General features: G+C 38.8%; 1 protein-coding gene across 2 annotated transcripts in view; it reads right to left on the bottom strand.

Moving 5' to 3' along the window:
* The window catches only part of CENPP (centromere protein P), a 222,571-nt gene that overhangs the window by 191,505 nt on the left and 12,882 nt on the right, over positions 1 to 18,184 (bottom strand). For both annotated transcript variants that reach the window (XM_077773966.1, XM_077773967.1), the window contains exon 3: positions 9,367 to 9,455. In XM_077773966.1, the coding sequence (XP_077630092.1) occupies positions 9,367 to 9,455 (89 nt within the window). The remainder of the gene's footprint in view (positions 1 to 9,366; positions 9,456 to 18,184) is intronic.

The following is an 18,184-nucleotide window of genomic DNA, read 5'->3' as shown; positions in this document are numbered from 1 at the left end:
AAATTACGTATGGTGATCAAAGGGAAAAAATCTTAACACTAGCTGATGGCGTCATCAGTACATACATATATATGAACATAATTTCTGTGAAAACCACAATGCGGAGCATGGAGGAAAGAAATGTATCTGGTTATAAGGCTTCCATATTATACTTGCAGTGGTAAAGTACTAAATCTAACGTGAGCGCTGAAAGTTAGATAATGAATGCTGCAATCCCTAGAGCAGCCAGTAATTAAGTAACAAAAAAATCCCAAAACCCAGATATACCCAGAGTCAACAGATAAAATTAAAATGGAACAGTAAAAAATATTTAATCCAAAAAGAAATCAGAAAATGGGAACCGAGGAACAGAAAAACAGACATAGAAAATGAAGAAAATAAAAGAACAGATGCATTAACACAGTTACATAAGCATCTATTCTACAGGGAACACTGGAGATTAAGTGTTAAATCTTACTCTGGTATCTGTTACTAATACCTTATTAACATCTGAGAGAACAAATTACTCTCTGAAGAATACAGGCCTAAATAAAGAGCAGCAGTTCCTTCATTAGAGTTTACAGGCCAAAGTGACATATTTTAATCTCCATCAAACAAGGGAGAAAAACTAAGCTCTTAATCATGTGACAAGGAAGGGAGCTAAGAAACAAAAAAATCTTAAAAATGCAACAGGCCAGGTTCAAACACACACACACTACAGACACTAGACACACTCAGAGATGGGGGGGAAAGAGAGCTTGACCCACAACACTAATTTAACACAGAACTTTATGAGAAAATAGACTAAATCACAATACTTCACCCTGATTCGCGTCTCCACGAAGGACATTTCATTACAACATACACTCTTCCATTACACAAAGAATGACACTGTGCCCCGTTGGCTCTTACAGTTGTAAGAGTGACTGTAATTTATCTATTTTTCCCAGGCATGGTCCAAACTTCACTAAATGTTAAACAGATGTTATGGATTTCTTTTACAAAATGTTGGCATGACACATTTCAATCTGAACTAGAATAGTCAGAAAAATAAAATAACTCCAAATGTCTTTTTCTTAAGGACAAAGCAAAACATAAAGAGAAATCTAGGATAAAAATTCTAAAGTTTTATTAGGTCTAAAATCAGATGGATATCAGACGTTAATTGTTCACTAAAATATTATCAGTTACTCTCACATATTGCAGGTGGGAATGCAACATGGTATGGTCACCCTGGAAAAGATTGTGCCAGTTTAAAATTTAAACATACTGTAATCACATGACCCAGCAACTCCTTTCTGGTTATCTATCCTGGAGAAAAAACTTACATCACACAAAAACCTCTAATCAATGTTTACAGCAGCTCTACTCATAATCACCAAAACCTGGAAATCACCCAAATGTTCTCCAATGGGTGAAAGGGTAAACACGCTAGTGCCTGTACATGGAATACTACTCAAGAAATGAAATAACAGGGACGCCTGGGTGGCTCAGTCGGTTGAGCGTCTGACTTTAGCTCAGGTCATCATCTCAGCGTTCATGAGTTTGAGTCCTGCATCAGGCTCTGTGCTGACAGCTCAGGGCCTGGAGCCTGCTTTGGATTCTGTGTCTCACTCTCTGCCCCCTCCCACTCACTCTCTGTCTCTGTCCTCTCTCTCTCTCTCAAAAATTAAAAAAAAAAAAATTAAAAAATTGTTTTAAATGAAAAAATGGATGAATCTCAGTTCAGAGATTACTTTAGCGAAGAGGCCAGTCTCTATGGAATTTCATTTATGTCACATTTTGTAAGAGGCAAAACCCTAGTGATGATCAGAGCAGGTTTTGCCAGGGGGTGAAGGGTGGGGGAAGGGTGTGACTATAAAGGAAGAACACGCGGGATTTCAGTGCTGAAGGAGCTGTTCAATATCATCTTGGTAGTAAGCTCACAGAAACCATCCAATCTGATTAACACAGAAGGAAAAACTGAAAAATGTTAACAGAGTCTCAGGGACATGTGAGACAATGCAAAAAACTTTTACACTCATGTACCTGGAGGCCAAGAGGCAAAGGAGAAATATATATATTTATGTTATTTATGTAATATGTAAGAAAGATAGCAAAAAATCAAATTACAATAAAACATTTTTTAATATATTTAAATAGGGGTGCCTGACTGGTTCAGTCAATAGATCATGTGACCCTTGATCTTGGGGTCATGAGTTTGAGCCCCACATTAGGGGTAGAGTTTACTTAATAAAAAAAAATTAAAAATATTCAAATCATCCAGAAAATGCACGAAAAGAAGAACAAAACAACCAAACAGAGAAAAACAACTAGCTGGATAAACCTCAGTTAAAAAAAAAAAAAAAAAAAAAATCAATGATTACATTAAGTGTAAATGATTCATAGATCTAAACGTAAAAGGTAAAAGTATAATTTTTTTAATTTTGAAGAAAATCTTCATGACTTGAGGTTAAGCAAAAATCACAGACATCACATCAAAAACATATAAAAGAAAAAAGATTACTTGTCTTCTTAAAAAATTTTTGCTCTTTGAAAGATATTGTTAAGAAAATGAAAAGACAAGAAGCATCTGGCTGGCTCAGAAGAGCATGTGACTCTTGATCTTGGGGATTGTGAGTTCGAGCGTTGGTTGTAGAGAGTACTTATAAATAAATCTTCAAACAAGAAAGATAAATTACAGAATGGGAGAAAATATTTGAAAATTGTATATATGACAAAGGGCTTGTACGGAGAATACATAAAGAACTCTCAAAACAGTAAAGAAACAACCCAATGACTCCATGAGTGGAAGACATGAACATAAACTTCACCAAAGAGGATGAACAGACAGCAATTAAGCACATGTAAAGATGCTCACAATATAAATGAGATACACTACACTCTCACTAGAATGGCTAAAATCAAATATACTAAAATAGCACATGCTGGAGAGCACACAGAGCAACCAGAACTCTCATACACTGCCGGTACGAATGCAAAATGGCACAAACCTCTGGAAAAGCATCTTGGCTATTTCCTTTTTTTGTTGTTGTTTTTTTGTTTTTAATGTTTGTTTACTTATTTTGAGAGAGAGAGAGAGAGAGAGAGAGAGAGAGAAAGAAAAGCCCAAGCAGGTTCTGCACTGAGCACATAGGGCCCTACATGGGGATTGATCCCAAGCCACTGAGAGCATAACCTGAGTCCAAAGCCAAGAATCAAATGCTCAACTAACTAAGCCACTCAGGCACCCCTAGGCTGATTCATATAAACTAAAACAAAGGGGCGGCTGGGTGGCTCAGTCTGTTAAGAATCTGACTTCAGTTCAGGTCATGATCTCGCCGTTCATGAGTTTGAGCCCCACATTGGGCTTTGCACTGACCATGCAGAGCCTGCTTGGGATTCTCATTCTCTCTCTCCCTCTCCCTCTACCCCTGCCCCACTCACACTTTCTCTCTCTCAAAATAAACAAACTTTAAATATATATATACTTTTATATACATATATATATACATATACACATGTATACACATACATGTATATAAGTACATACATATAAGTAGATACATACATATATATAAGTATATGTATATATATATATGAAGAAAACATGTGTGCTCATGCTGGCAGAGCATGAGAGGCAGAGGGAGAGAATCCTAAGCAGACTCCACACTGTCAACACAGAGTTGGATGCAGGGCTTGAACTCAAGAACTGTGAGATCATGACCTGAGCCGAAATCAAGAGCTGGACATTTAACCAACTGAGCACCCAAATGTCCCTAAAGTCTTTATTTTTAAAAAGATAGGAAAATTTCAAAATACACATAGAACTTTTACAAATGGTAAGTACTGTCCATGAAATTGAAAATTCAGTGGAGGGGGGTTTAAAAGCAGATTAATTAGAAAATGAAGAAATAGTTACTGAACTGAAATATTCAAGATCTAGGGAATAATCAGGAACAAGCACAAAGATACATAGAAATAGAAAGAATAAAGAAAGGATAAGATAGATGCAGAAGATGAACAGAGAGCATGTCCCAAATTCTGGAATGAGAGTCAGAGAAAATAATGGAAAGAGCTCTGATTCTACTCAGGATGTAAAAAGCTGCAGGGAAGACCATTCGCACATAACATCAAGCAAATCTGGATAATCTATAAAATCATGACATTTCTTGAGTTCATTAGAGACCCAAAGCCACAAGGCAACCACTAAGTTTTTCTTCCTCAATGAAAAGATATGACACAAACTGTTCACTCTTGGGTCAATTTAGGGGAGGAAAGCAGCCCCCATTAAAGTGGGTAACAAGAAATCAGTAAAATTTTGACAAATTCTTTTTTTTTGTTGCTAAGTTTTTTGGTTTTTTAAAAAAACATTTTTATATATAGAAAAAGAGAGGGAAAGAGAGAGAATGCATGTGCATGCAGAGGAAGGGCAGAGAGAGAGAATCCAAAGCAGGCTCTACACCATCAGCACAGAGCTCAATGTGGGGCTTGAAATCATGAACTGCGAGAACATGACCTGGGCTGAAATCAACAGCTGGATGCTCAACCAACTGAGTCAACCAGGTGCCCCAAATTTTGACAAACTCTTAAAAACAAATATGGGATACAGTGTCATTTTGGAACAGGTTGTAGCCCCAGACACAGAGACACCACCAGGAAAACCAGGGTCATGCCAGAGCTTCCTGTTTCTGACAGGCACTGCTGGGGCACAAAATGAAGCCAGAACTCTTCTTTGATGGGAACCAAACACCCTGAAATGCTGAAAAAAAGGCAATAAAGCAATGGAAAAAAAAAATGTCTTGCTTCCAAGGAAGGAGCATTCAAATCCATATGACTTTGGAAGAAGGACAGAAAACACTATTGTTACCAAGACAAAGATCCATTGCTTCAGGAAGAGAGGCAGTGGCAAAAAACCCATTCCATGGGTCGGGCAGGAAACCCACCGGGCCCAGGATCCTACACTGACCCTGCAGGAGGAACATGGAAGTCCCGTCCCAGACCCGGGCTGGCTTTGGCTCAACTGGGAAGGAGACGCAGGGACACCGGGGAGCGCAGCCCCTGAGGCGCAGGTACAGAGGGCCGCCCAACTGTGAGGGTGGGCCGTGAAAGCAGAACTCCCTTTGTTCCCCCCATTAGCCTGGCACTGAGTAATAAGCATCAACAACTACTGCTGGGGGACCATCAAGCACATGGAGAAAGGTTCCCCTCAGAAAGGCAGAAAGCCGAGTGGATCTGGAACACAAAGAACCCTCCAGGGGCGCCTGGGTGGCTTAGTCGGTTAAGCGTCCAACTTTCGCTTAGGTCATGATCTCACGGTTCGTGGGTTCGAGCCCCGCGTCGGGCTCTGTGCTGACTGCCAGCTCAGAGCCTGGAGCCTGTTTCAGAGTCTGTGACTCCCTCTCTCTCTGACCCTCCCCTGCTCATGCTGTCTCTCTCCTAGAAATAAATAAAACATTGAAAAAAAAAAAAGAAAAAAAGAAGAACCCTCCAGCTCCCAACACCCCATTCTAAGCATTAAGAAAAACGGACCTTGAATTTGAATTCACAGATGGAAGAATCTGACACCTGTGGTAATGTGGTGATTTGAAGCTGCTGAAGATGATGAAAACAGTAAAAATCCCAAACCAGCTCAACTGCTGATGGCTCTGAGTTGACCCCACTAGCAGCACGATAAAAGACATGTGCCCACTTCTGAGCATAAATGCTATTTGCTTCAGTCTCTACTGTGTTTCCATAACGAATCACTAAAAAAAGAAAAAAAAAAATGACATACAAAAATTCAGGAAAAAAGACCCCAGAATCAGGCTCCAAGATGATACAGATGTTGACACTATGAGACAGAGACATTAAAATAACCATGATTAAAAATCACAGAGACAGAAATAAAAATGGAAGGAAAGATGGGAAGTTACTGTTTAATACACAGAGTTTCAGATTTAAAACATGTAAAGTGTCATGACGACAGATGGTGATGGGGTGCCCGGGGGCTCAGTAGGTTCAGCTTCTGACTCTTGATTTCCGCTCAGGTTACAATCTCCCGGTTCATGGGTTTGAACTCCAAGTCCGGCTCTGTGCTGACAGTGTGGAGACTGCTTAGGATTCTCTCTCTCCCTCTTTATCTGCCACTCCCCCTCTGTTGTTTTCTCTCTCTCTCTCTCTTAAAATAAACATTAAAAAAAAGATAGATGGGGCACCTAGATGGCTCAGTTAGTTGGTTAAGCGTCCGACTTCAGGCTCGGGTCATGATCTCACAGGTTGTGAGTTCGAGCCCCAAGTTGGGCTCTGAGCGGGCTTTGTGCTGACAGCTTGCAGCCTGGAGCCTGCTTTGTGTCTCCCACTCTCTCTGTCCCTCCCCAACTCACACTCTGTCTCTCTCTCCCTCTTTCTCTCAAAAAATACATATTAAAAACATTTTAAAAATAAGATGGTGGTGTACTTAAATTAAATACATCATGAATGTATTTAATACTACTAAACTGAACCCTTAAAATAATTAAGAAGGTAAGTTTTATGGTATATGTATTTTATCACAATAAGAAAAATGAGGGGGATAAAAGCTAGTATAAAGATATATGAAAAAGTCTTGAATCTTAAATGTAGTGGTAGTTTCATAAAGCTACAGAGATGATAAAATTGCATGGAACATACACAAACACAAAGTTATTGTAAAACTGATAAAATCTGATGGGGCACCTAGCTGGCTCAGTCACTTGAGCGGCCAACTTCAGCTTAGGTCTTGATCTTATAGCCCGTGGGTTAGAGCCCCACGTCGGGCTCTGTGTTGACCGCTCAGAGCCCAGAGCCTGTTTCAGATTCTGTGTCTCCCTCTCTCTGTTCCTTCCCCATGCTTGCTCTTTCTCTCTCAAAACTAAATAATCATTCAAAAAAATCTAAAAAAGTTCTGTGAGTTTTACTAATGTCAATTTGCTGGATGTGAGAGTATACTCTGTCACACTATCATTGTCAGAGGCTGGATGAAGGGTATGTAGAATTTCCTTGGATACTGTTTGGTTTTTTTTACAACTTCCTGTGAATTACAATTATTTCAAAATTAAAGCTTTAAAAATATGTGTAATGGGGCACCTGGGTAGCTCAGCCAGTTGAGTGTCTGACTTCAGCTCAGGTCATGATCTTGTAGTCCATGAGTTTGAGCCCCGCGTCAGGCTCTGTGCTGACAGCTCGGAGCCTGGAGCCTGTTTTGGATTCTGTGTCTCCCACTCTCTCAGCCCATCCCCCTCAGAAATGGATAAATGTTAAAAAAACATTTTTTTAGATATGAAATAACAGATGAAATAAGATTAGCAAAATATTGATAATTGTTCATGCCTAATGTGTAGCTGCAGGTTAATTATTCTATTATTTCTATATATATATCTGTATATATATATGTCTATATATATATATGAAAACTTCCAAAATGGAGTGCCTGGGTGGCTTAGTCGGTTAAGCGTCCGACTTTCGCTTGGGTCATGATCTCGCGGTTCGTGGGTTCGAGCCCCGCGTCGGGCTCTGTGCTGACTGCCAGCTCGGNAAAAAAATTTAAAAAAATAAATAAATAAATAAATAAAAAAAAAAAAGAAAACTTCCAAAATAAAACACCAAAGAGAAAAATAGCCATATTAATAAATTAAAAGATGTAGTGGAAAAAGCTGTACAAATGCATTAACAAATGGGAACTTTTGGTAGAGAGAAATTAAGGATCAAATGAAAATGCTAGAGGTAAAAAACATGACATTACAAGTGAAGAATTCCTTCAAAGGGCTCACTGGTAGGAGGGACTTCACCTGAGGAAAGAATCTGTGAACTTGAAGATAGGGTAACAGAAAGTATCCAAACTGAAATTTAAAGAAAAAACAAAGAGTAAAAGACATAGAATAAAGCATCCAATCCCTGAGATGATATGCCAAAAGGACTAATATATGTGCAATTAGCACTGCAGGAGAACAGAAAACAGGACTGAAGATTTGAAAAGTTGTGGATGGAATTTTCACACTAACACACCCTAGAAATAACACTGTCAAACTGGGGAAAAAGAAAATTAAGAGAGAGGTTTGAAGGCAGCTCCTGCCCCAAAATTAACCCTTACAGCAGACTTCTTCTCAGGACCTATGTGATCCAGAGGAGACTAAAGAGTATCTTCAATGATGTGCGAGAAGAGCGGCCACCCCAACTGGTGGGGTTCCCTGTCCAATCCCTCTGGCAAGACCGTCTCTCCACCAGAAGGCCCACCGCTAGTCCCTCTTCCATTCCGATTTTCTCCATAGTCAATCTCCTGAAGTCCAAGGCTTTAACTTCTACCCACTGGCAGAAAACTCCGGGGCTCTGTCTCCTGCCTACACCTCTTCTGAGCTGCCTACTTCCTATTTTTACTTCTGTGTTTCACGGGCACTCAACATGTCCAACTGAAGTCACAATCTTACCTGCCATGATTCTCTTTCAACTTTCCCAATCTCAACAAATGCAATCACCATCATCAAGGAGCGGTCTCCTGTCAAGGGCTCCTGATCTCTCCCATTCAGCCAATAATTAATTCTGCTTCCTAAATATCCCCCAAATCCAAACCCATCCAGCACTGTATCTCAGCCACCATTATGATAGTCCAACCTACAAATTTGCCTGCTTGATATTCTCATAGGCTAATCACTGACCATGCTGTACTTACTACTGTCCCCCTCAATCCCTTCTCCCTGGGGCATCCATAATAGTTCTTTCTAGGATGTCACACACTCTTCCAGCTCTGCCTTAGTAGCTTTATGCTGGTCTCAGGACAATGATCAAGCTCCTCATACCAAACTCCATGTGGTGTGGACCTCACATACTTGGCGGCCTCATCTCAGAACACACTCTCCAGCTCACCCCCTGCTCCTGTCAGTTGCTCACAGACAGCATGCTCCGTCTTTGCAAACTGCCCATGCACAACTACTCTGTCTAGGACCTCTTTGTTAGGTTACACCTACACATTATTCAGATGTCAGCTCAGTTTTCAGGAAATGATTCCATGTTCTTCCTGGAAGTCACATTGCTGCTGTATGCTTCAACAGGCATTACCTAACTCTCCTCTGTAGCACTGAGTGCAGCCACATTTTTAGATTTATTTCCATAATTAACTTATGACTTTACCAATAGGCTATAACCTCCATGAGTTATCAAAGATTGTATCTGTCCTTCCTCACATTTTAAAGCCTAGCACATAGGTAATGTATAATAAATTTTTGTTGAATAAAAAAATAATATGAGAATTCAGATTTAATATATAAGCCATATATATGAATATGAATATAAGCTATAATAATGTTACGCTTTCAGAGATATTTTGATATTTACTTACCAAAAAAAAAAGGGGGTAAACCTAAAAATGTAGAGTGAAAACAACCCTTAAAAAAGTAAAAATTTGCAGTATCTTACCTAGACACAAATTCACTTAATTCTGAATATTCGGTGGGCTCCATTATTATGTTGAGGTCAGTAATAACTGAAGATAATCTCTCCTTATTCTAAAATTTAAAAATAAAGTTTATATATCAGATCACAGTAAACATGTAAATAAAATAAAGGCACAAAAATAATTTTAAAATATGCAAAATGAAATACCACCAAGCAATAGGAAAAATTAAGAAAAGCCACTGAAAATATTGGTTATTAGTTAAAGGAATAAAATCAGATCTTTACTCCATACCAAAAACCAAAATGAACTCCAAATGAATTATTTCAATGAACACTAAGACCATAAAATATTAGCAGGAAATATAGACATTTAACTGATTACTGAGTGAAGAACAACTTTCTAAGAAAACAACAGGATAAAAAAAAGGCAAATATAATGACAGAAAAAAACTCAGTATTTTTTTAAACTTTATTTCTGAGAGATAGTGAGAGAGAGAGCACACATGACTGGGGTAGGGGCAGTGAGAGGAAGAGAGAATATCCAACATGGGCTCCACGTGGGACTTGAACACATGACTGTGATATCATGACCTGAGCTGAACTCAAGAGCCGAACTCTGACGCTCAACCAAGTGAGTCACCCAGGCGCTCCAGAAACTCAATATATTTATATTAAGAAATGACTTTATAAATAAAAGAGAAAGAATACCCGATGAAAATTTTTTACTAGTAAAAAGACAAACCTAAATTAAACTAATGAGATAACACTTTTACCTATTAAGTCATTTTGACAATGCATTCTTTAAAATATGCACATTCTCAGGGTACCTGAGTGGCTCAGTTGGTTGGGTGTCCAACTTTGGCTCAGGTTCATAATCTCATGGTTTGTGAATCTGAGCCCCATGTCAGGCTCTGGGTGGACAGCTCAGGGCCCGGAGCCTGCTTCAGATTCTGTGTCTCCCTCTCTCTCTTTCCCTAGCCCATTCACACTCTGTCTCTCAAAAATGAATGTTTGAAAAAAACCTTTTTTTAAAATATACATATTCTCTGTACCAGCAGTTTGACTTCAAGAATCTATCCTCAAACAGTAAGAAGTGAAGACAAAGACTTATGGCTACCTATTACAAAAATGTATTTTGATCTGTAAATTCAGGTTTTCTCCTTGACTCTAGTAAACTTTGCCCTATTATATACTTGCCTATCATTTCTCTTTCACTTGTTTCTATTCTTGCTTTTGCAAAAGTCATATATGGACCATTCAAGGTCTTCCAGATTGTTCTTTTCACTTGCTCTTACAGGTGATTTTTCTCAAGATTGTCTTCCATATTCAACTCCTGGTTACTTCAGTTATAATTCTCAGCACTATAATCATTTTATTCTTCTTTCTCTCATCTTTTTCTCTTACTCAATTTTCTTTAAATGCTTCATTTGATAGAACAGGTTTTATATAGTATGTTCTTGTATTTATTTCCTGGATTAATTATTTCAAAGTGATCTCCATTTTCCTGTTAATTCATCTCATGACCATATGTTTGTCTAAGTCCTAAATGAAGATGAAAAAAACTTGGCACCAGATCTGTGCTCTATTCTGGAACTACTGTGTGTTCAGAGGACTAGATCTAGCAATTTTTAATATTTCCGAGGAAAACAGGGAGTGGATACTTCCTGACACTTCTCCATTTGTCTAGGCACTATCTGATGTGTCCGTATTTTGAGCTGCTGGAGAAATAGATACTGAGGGCTTATAATCTTTGTTTAGTTTTTTTGCTGCCTGAGGATCCAGTGGAAATTGTTAGGAGCAGCTACAGTTTAAGTAGTCTGCTTGTCTGTTTGCATTTACCACCATCTCTCATCCAAAACATAAATTCCAAAGGCACTCTTACAACTCAAAACTAAAAAGATAACGCAAGTAAAAACTGGGCAAAGGATCTCAATAGACATTTCTTCAAAGACATACAAATGGGCACATAGTACATGAAATAATGGCTAACATCATTAGTCATCATCTGGTCATTCCATTTGACACAACAATTCTATTGTTAGATATACACCTAAGAAAAATAAAAACATATGCCTATTTATAAGCTTACACACAAATGTTTACAGCAACATTAACAGTAACAAAAAGGTGAAAACAGCCCAAATGCCCATCAACTAATAAATGAGTAACAAAATTTGATATGTTCACACAGTGGAATAAATTCAGTCAAAAAAAGGAAATGAATGAAGTAATGATACCTACTCTATGAACAAAACCTTGAAAATACTATCTTGAATGAAAAGAGCCCAGTCAAAAAGATCACATACTACATGATTCCACTTAAACGAACTGTCCAAAATACATAAACCCATAAAGACAGAAAACAGATTAGCTGTTGTGTTGGTCTGGGCAGGAGAAAAGGGACTGAGGGATAAAAAGTAAGGGGTTTCCTTTTGAGGTGATAAAAATGTTCTAAAATTGATGTGGTGATGGTTGTACAACTCTGAATATACTAAAATTTACTGTATATTTTAAATGGATGAATTATTTGATATGTGAATTACAACTCATTTGACCTGTTCTAAAAAATTTTTAAAAACCTCAGAGGTACATCTTGTCTTTTGTCTGAGTATGTGTGGGTGTGTGTTGGATTTTGGCCATTCACCCATTAGGAAAGGCAAATAAACCTTACCTCACCATAAAGCCTGTGATTTACGAGTCCGTCCTTATTTATTTATATATTTTTGGCATATTGTGGATTCTGTTCAGTCACTGGAAAGCTGACTTCAACACCCTGTTTCCCCATCTCTCTCCTGCCTGTTGGAGCGCTAACTAGGGCAATCCTCCTAGTAGTTAGATGAAGGAAAGGATCTTACACACCAACCTTACCTCAAAGTCCCTGCCTGGGTCTCTGCAACACATTACTTTCTACCAAGGTTCATCCAATTTGACTCTGTAGTTCTCAGTCTTCGGTACAATTTAAGAATTGTGGGTAAACACATTCAGGAAAAGGTCCCATTAACTGCAAAATTTATATACTCCTAATAAAACACACTACATCAGATTTTGATGTTTTCTTTCATGTCGGTTTGAATGTCCTCATATTAGATACATTTTCTTTGGAGCCTATGATATGGGATTATATTCTTTGTGTTTTTATTGAAGTATAACTGACATAGAATATATTTTTAGTTGTATAACATAATGACTTAATATTTGTATATACTGCAAAACGCTCACTACAATTAGTAGTGATACATACTCATAATGTATAATACATAATGTATATACTCATAATACTCATGATGTTTTCTTTAAAGATTTTATTTTTAAGTGATCTCTGTACCCAACATGGAGCTTAAACTTACAACCCCAAGATCAAAAGTTGTATGCTTGCGTGGCTCAGTCGGTTAAGCGTCCAACTTTTTTTTTTTTTAATGTTTATTTACTTTTGAGAGAGAAACACAGAATGTGAACAGTGGAGGGGCAGAGAGAGAAGGAGACTGTGAATCTGAAGCAGGCTCCAGGCTCTGAGCTATCAGCACAGAGGCCGCTGCAGGGCTTGAACCCACAAACTGTGAGATAACAACCCAAGCTGAAGTTGGACACTTAACCGACTTAGCCACCCAGACGCCCCAAGGGTCCAACTCTTGATGTTGGCTCAGGTCATGATCTAATGGTTCGTGGGACTGAACCCTATGATGGTATCTGCGCTGACAGCAAAGAGCCTGTTTGGGTCTGTCTCTCCCTCCCTCCCTCTCTCTCTCCCTCTCTCTTCCTCCCTGCCTCTCCCATACTCATGCTCTGGCTCTCAAACTNAAAAAAAAAAAAAAAAAAAAAAAGAGTCACAAGCTCCACCACCTGAACCAGCTAGTCACCACACAAATTTTTTTTAATAAAAACTTTTAAGATTTAACCACTTAGCTCCTTTGAAATGAGCAATTAAATATTAACTATAGTCACCATGCTATACATTAGATTTCCCTAACTAATTTAAAACTAAAATTTTGTACCTTTTGACTCCCTTCACCAGTTTTGTACACACATCCCCAGCACCTTGTCTCTGGCAACCATGAACTGGATTTCTATAATCTTTGAGCCTGGTCATTTTTTCATGTTTTTGACTTTCGGGGATTCTACATATAAGTGAGATCATATGGTATATGCCTTTTTTCTAACTTATTTAGCACAATGGTTTTGTTTGTTTTTGTTTTTTGTTTTTCTAGTTTATTTTTTTGAGAGAGCGAGTGAGAGCACACGCATGATCCAGTGGTGGAGGGGCACAGAAAAAGGGAGAAAATCTCAAGCAGGCTTTACATTCGGCACGGAGCCCTATGCAGAGCTTGATCTCAGGATCATGAAATCATGACCTGAACCGAAATCAAGAGTCAGACGCTTAACAGACTGAGCCACTCAGGCACCCCATGTATCTGTTTCAGTGTTTTTGTTTCCTTCAGATACATACCTAGAAGTGGCATTCCTGGATGATGTAGTAGGTTTGGTTTTGTTTTTTTTAATTTTGGAAGGCATTCCATTATTCTTTTCTATACTGACTATACAAATTTACATTCCCACCAACAGTCAATAGTACACAAGAGTTCCCCTTCCTCCACATCCTGGCCAATACTTGTTATTTTTTGTCTCATTTATAATAGCTATCCTAACAGGTGTAAATTGCTATTTCATTGTGGTTTTGATTTCTATACCCTGAATTTTTCATGTACCTATCTGGCCATCCGTATGTCTTTGTGAAAAAAAAGTCCATTCAGATTCTCTACCAATTAAAAAAAATTTTTTTTAATGTTTTATTTATTTTTGAGAGAGAGATAGAGACAGTGTGAGCAGGGGAGGGTCAGAGAGATAGGGAAATACAGAATCTGAAAACAGGGTCCAGGCTTTGAGCTACCCATCAGCACAGAGCCCGACTCTGGGATCCAGCCCACGAACCATGAGATCATGACCTGAGCCAAAGTTGGACACTTAACCAACTTAACTGACTTAACCACCCAGGCGCCCCTCTCTGCCCATTTTTAAATCAAATTGTTTATTTTGCAATTGAGTTACAGCAGTTCTTTACGTATTCTGGATATTAACCCCATGAGATATAGGATTTGGAGATACTTTCTCTTATTCCAAGGGTTAACTTTTCATTCTGCTGATGATTTCCTTTACTGTCGGGAAATTTTTTAGTTTGATGGAGTCGCACTTCTTTATTTTTGCTTTTGGTATCAAGCAAAAAAATCAATACCAGGACATGTCAAGGAGCTTACTGCCTATGCTTTCCTCTAGGATAATTATGGTTTCTGGTCTTACATTTAAGCGTTTAGTAAAGTTTGGGTTAATTTTTTGTGTATGGTATACGACAGAGGTTCAGCTTCATCCTTTTGCACGTGGCTGTTCAGGTTTCTGGACACCATTTAGTGAACAGAGAGTCCTTTCCCCAGTGTATAGTCTTGACAGTCACAAATTAACTTACCACATGTGTGGGTTTAGTTCCAGTTTGTCAATTCAGTTCCATTAATCTTTTTATGCCAATACCATACTATTTTATTTTTTTCCTATTTTTTTAATGTTTTATTTATTTTTGAGAGAGAAAGACACAGCGTGAGCAGGGGAGGGTCAGATAGAGAGGGAGATACAGAATCTGAAGACAGGCTCCAGGATCTGAGCTACCTGTCAACACAGAGCCCGACGTGGGGCTTGAAACCACGAACCGCAAGATCATGACCTCAGCCAAAGTCTGACACTTAGCCAACTGAGCCACTCAGGCGCCCCAATACCATACTGTTTTAATTACTACAGCTTTTGTAATGCAACTTGAAGTCAGGAATCATGATGCCTCCAGGTTTGTTCCTTTTGCAAGATTCCACTGTCTATAAGGGATCTTTTATGGCTCCATATACATTTTAGAATTGTATTTTCTATTTTTGTGAAACTTGCCATAGGACTTTTGATAGGGATTGTACTTGAATCTACAGATTCCTTTCAGAACTGTGGACATGAAAAAATATTAATTCTTCTAATCTATGAGCACAATATATCTTTCCATGTATTTCCGCCTTCAATTTCTCTGGTCAATCAATGTCTTCTAGTTTACAATACACAGGTTTTTGATCTCCTGTAGGTATTTCAATCTTTTTGTGGCAGTTGTTTTCATAATTTCTCTTCCTTACAGTTCATTATTAGCGTACAGAAAAAGAATAGATTTTTGTATGTTGATTTTATATCTGGAAGCTTTACTAAATTAACTTATACGTTCAAACGTTTCTTGGTGGATTCTTCAGGGTTTTCAAGATTTCTTTTTATTTATTTATTTATTTTATTTCTAGTATAGAGAGAGACAGCGTAAACAGGGGAGGGTCAGAGAGAGAGGGAGACACAGAATCTGAAACAGGCTCCAGGCTCTGAGCTGGCAGTCAGCACAGAGCCCGACGCGGGGCTCGAACCCACGAACCGCGAGATCATGACCTAAGCGAAAGTCGGACGCTTAACCGACTAAGCCACCCAGGCGCCCCAAGATTTCTTTTTATTTTTATTATTATTATTATTTTAAATGGTATAATTGGGTTTAATATCCTGTACTCATTTTTCCATTTTTCATTTTGCCAACATTTCATTAAATTAAAAAGAAAACTTTTAAGTGACACTAAAAGTAGATGTGGATATCAGCCCGGGATGAGTCACATAGGAACAGACCTATGTCCATTTTCTTAGTAGGTTCACCCATTCTGCCATTATGTGGGACCTGATAGTTATGTGACATTTCTTTTTTTAAATCTTTTTTTAATAGTTAACTGTCAAGTTGGTTTCCATATAACACGCAGTGCTAATCCCAACAAGTGTCCTCCTCCATGCCCATCACCCCCATTCCCCTCCCCCCAACCCCCATCTGCCCTTAGTTTGTTCTCGGCATTCAAGATTCTCTCTTGATTTGCCTCCCTCCCTCTCCCCCACTATTTTTCCCCTTCTTCTCCCCACAGGCCTCCGATAAGTTCCTCCCAATCCTCCTATATGTGCAAACATATGGTAGCTGTCCTTCTCAGCCTGACTTATTTCGCTAAAGCATAACACCCTCAAGGTCCATCCAGGTTGCTACACATGGCCAGATTTCATTCTTTCTCATTGCCATGTAGTATTCCATCGTATAGATAAACCACATCTTCTTGATCCATTCGTCGGCTGATGGACACTTATTAGGCTCTTTCCACGTTTTGGCTATTGTTCAGAGTGCTGCTATGAACATTGGGGTCCATATGCCCCTATGCATCAGCACTCCTGTATCCCTTGGGTAAATTCCTAGCAGTGCTGTTGCTGGGTCATAGGGGAGTTCTATTGTTAATTTTTTGAGGAACCCCCATACAGTTTTCCAGAGGGGCTGCACCAGTGTACATTCCCACCAAAAGTGTAGGAGGGTGCCCGTTTCTCGACATCACTGCCAGCATCTGGAGTCCTCTGATCTGCTCATTTTAGCCACTCTGATCAGCGTGAGGTGGTATCTCAGTGTGGTTTTGATTTGTATTTCCCTGATGAGGAGGGATGCTGAGCATCGTTTCATGTGTCTAGAGCTATCCAGATTTTTAACACCATTTTTTGAAATGATCCATTCCCCATGTTGGTGTATAAAAATGCAAAGGATTTCTGTACGTTGATTTTGTACCCTGCGACTTGGCTGATTTCTTGGATCAGTTCTAGTAGGCTTCTGGTGGAGTCTGTCGGGTTTTCTATGTAGAGTATCATGTCATCTGCGAAAAGTGAAAGTTTGACTTCTTTGCCAATTCTGATGCGTTTTATTTCCTTTTGTTGTTTGATGGCTGATTCTAGGACTTTCAGCAATATGTTAAACAGTGGTTAGAATGGACATCCCTGTCGTGTTCCTGATCTCAGGGGGAAAGCTCTCTGTTTTTCCCCGTTGAGGATGATGTTAGCTGAGGGCTTCTCATAGATGGCTTTTATGATGTTTCCGTAAGTTCCTTGTATCCCGACTTTCTCTAGGGTCTTTATTAAAAAGGGATGCTGTATTTTGTCAAATGCTTTTTCTGCATCTATCGACAGGATCATATGGTTTTTATCTTTTCTTTTGTTGATGTGATGTATCACACTGATTGATTTGCGAATATTGAACCAGCCCTGTAATCCAGGATGAATCCCACTTGATCTTGGTGGATAATACTTTTTATGTGCTGTTGGATTTGATTTGCAAGTATTTTGTTGAGGATTTTTGCATCCATATTCATCAAGGCTATTGGCCTGTAGTTCTCCTTTTTTGCTGGGTCTCTGTCTGGCTTGGGAATCAAAGTGATGCTGGCTTCATAAAATGAATCCAGAAGTTTTCCTTCGATTTCTATTTTTTGGAATAGTTTGAGAAGAATGGGTATTAATGCTGTTTTAAATGTCCGGTAGAATTCCTCAGGGAAGCCATCTGGCCCAGGGCTCTTATTTGTTGGGAGATTTTTGATAACTGATTCAATTTCCTCACGTGTTACGGGTCTGTTCAGGTTGTCTATCTCTTCTGGTGTGAATTTTGGTAGTGAGTGTGTGTTTAGGAAGTTGTCCATTCTTCTAAGTTGTCCAGTTTCTTGGCATATAGTTTTTCATAGTATTCCTGATAATCGCTCATATTTCAGAGGGGTTGGTAGTAATCAGTCCATTTTCATTCATGATTTTGTCTGAGTGCTCTCTCTTTTCTTTTTCAGAAGCCTGGTTAGAGGTTTGTCAATTTTGTTTATTTTTTCAAAAAACCAACTCTTGGTTTCATTGATCTGTTCAACTGTTTCTTTGGTTTCTCTACTGTTTATTTCTGCCCTAGTTTTTATAATTTCTCTTCTTCTACTGGGTTTGGGGTGCTCTTGTTGCTGTCCCT

This window comes from Crocuta crocuta, unplaced genomic scaffold (assembly GCF_008692635.1).
Source record: "Crocuta crocuta isolate KB4526 unplaced genomic scaffold, BGI_CrCroc_1.0 scaffold866, whole genome shotgun sequence".
NCBI classification, from domain to species: domain Eukaryota; kingdom Metazoa; phylum Chordata; class Mammalia; order Carnivora; family Hyaenidae; genus Crocuta; species Crocuta crocuta.
The sequence above is the reverse complement of the archived record's forward strand: the minus strand, read 5'-3'. Positions and strand labels throughout refer to the sequence as shown.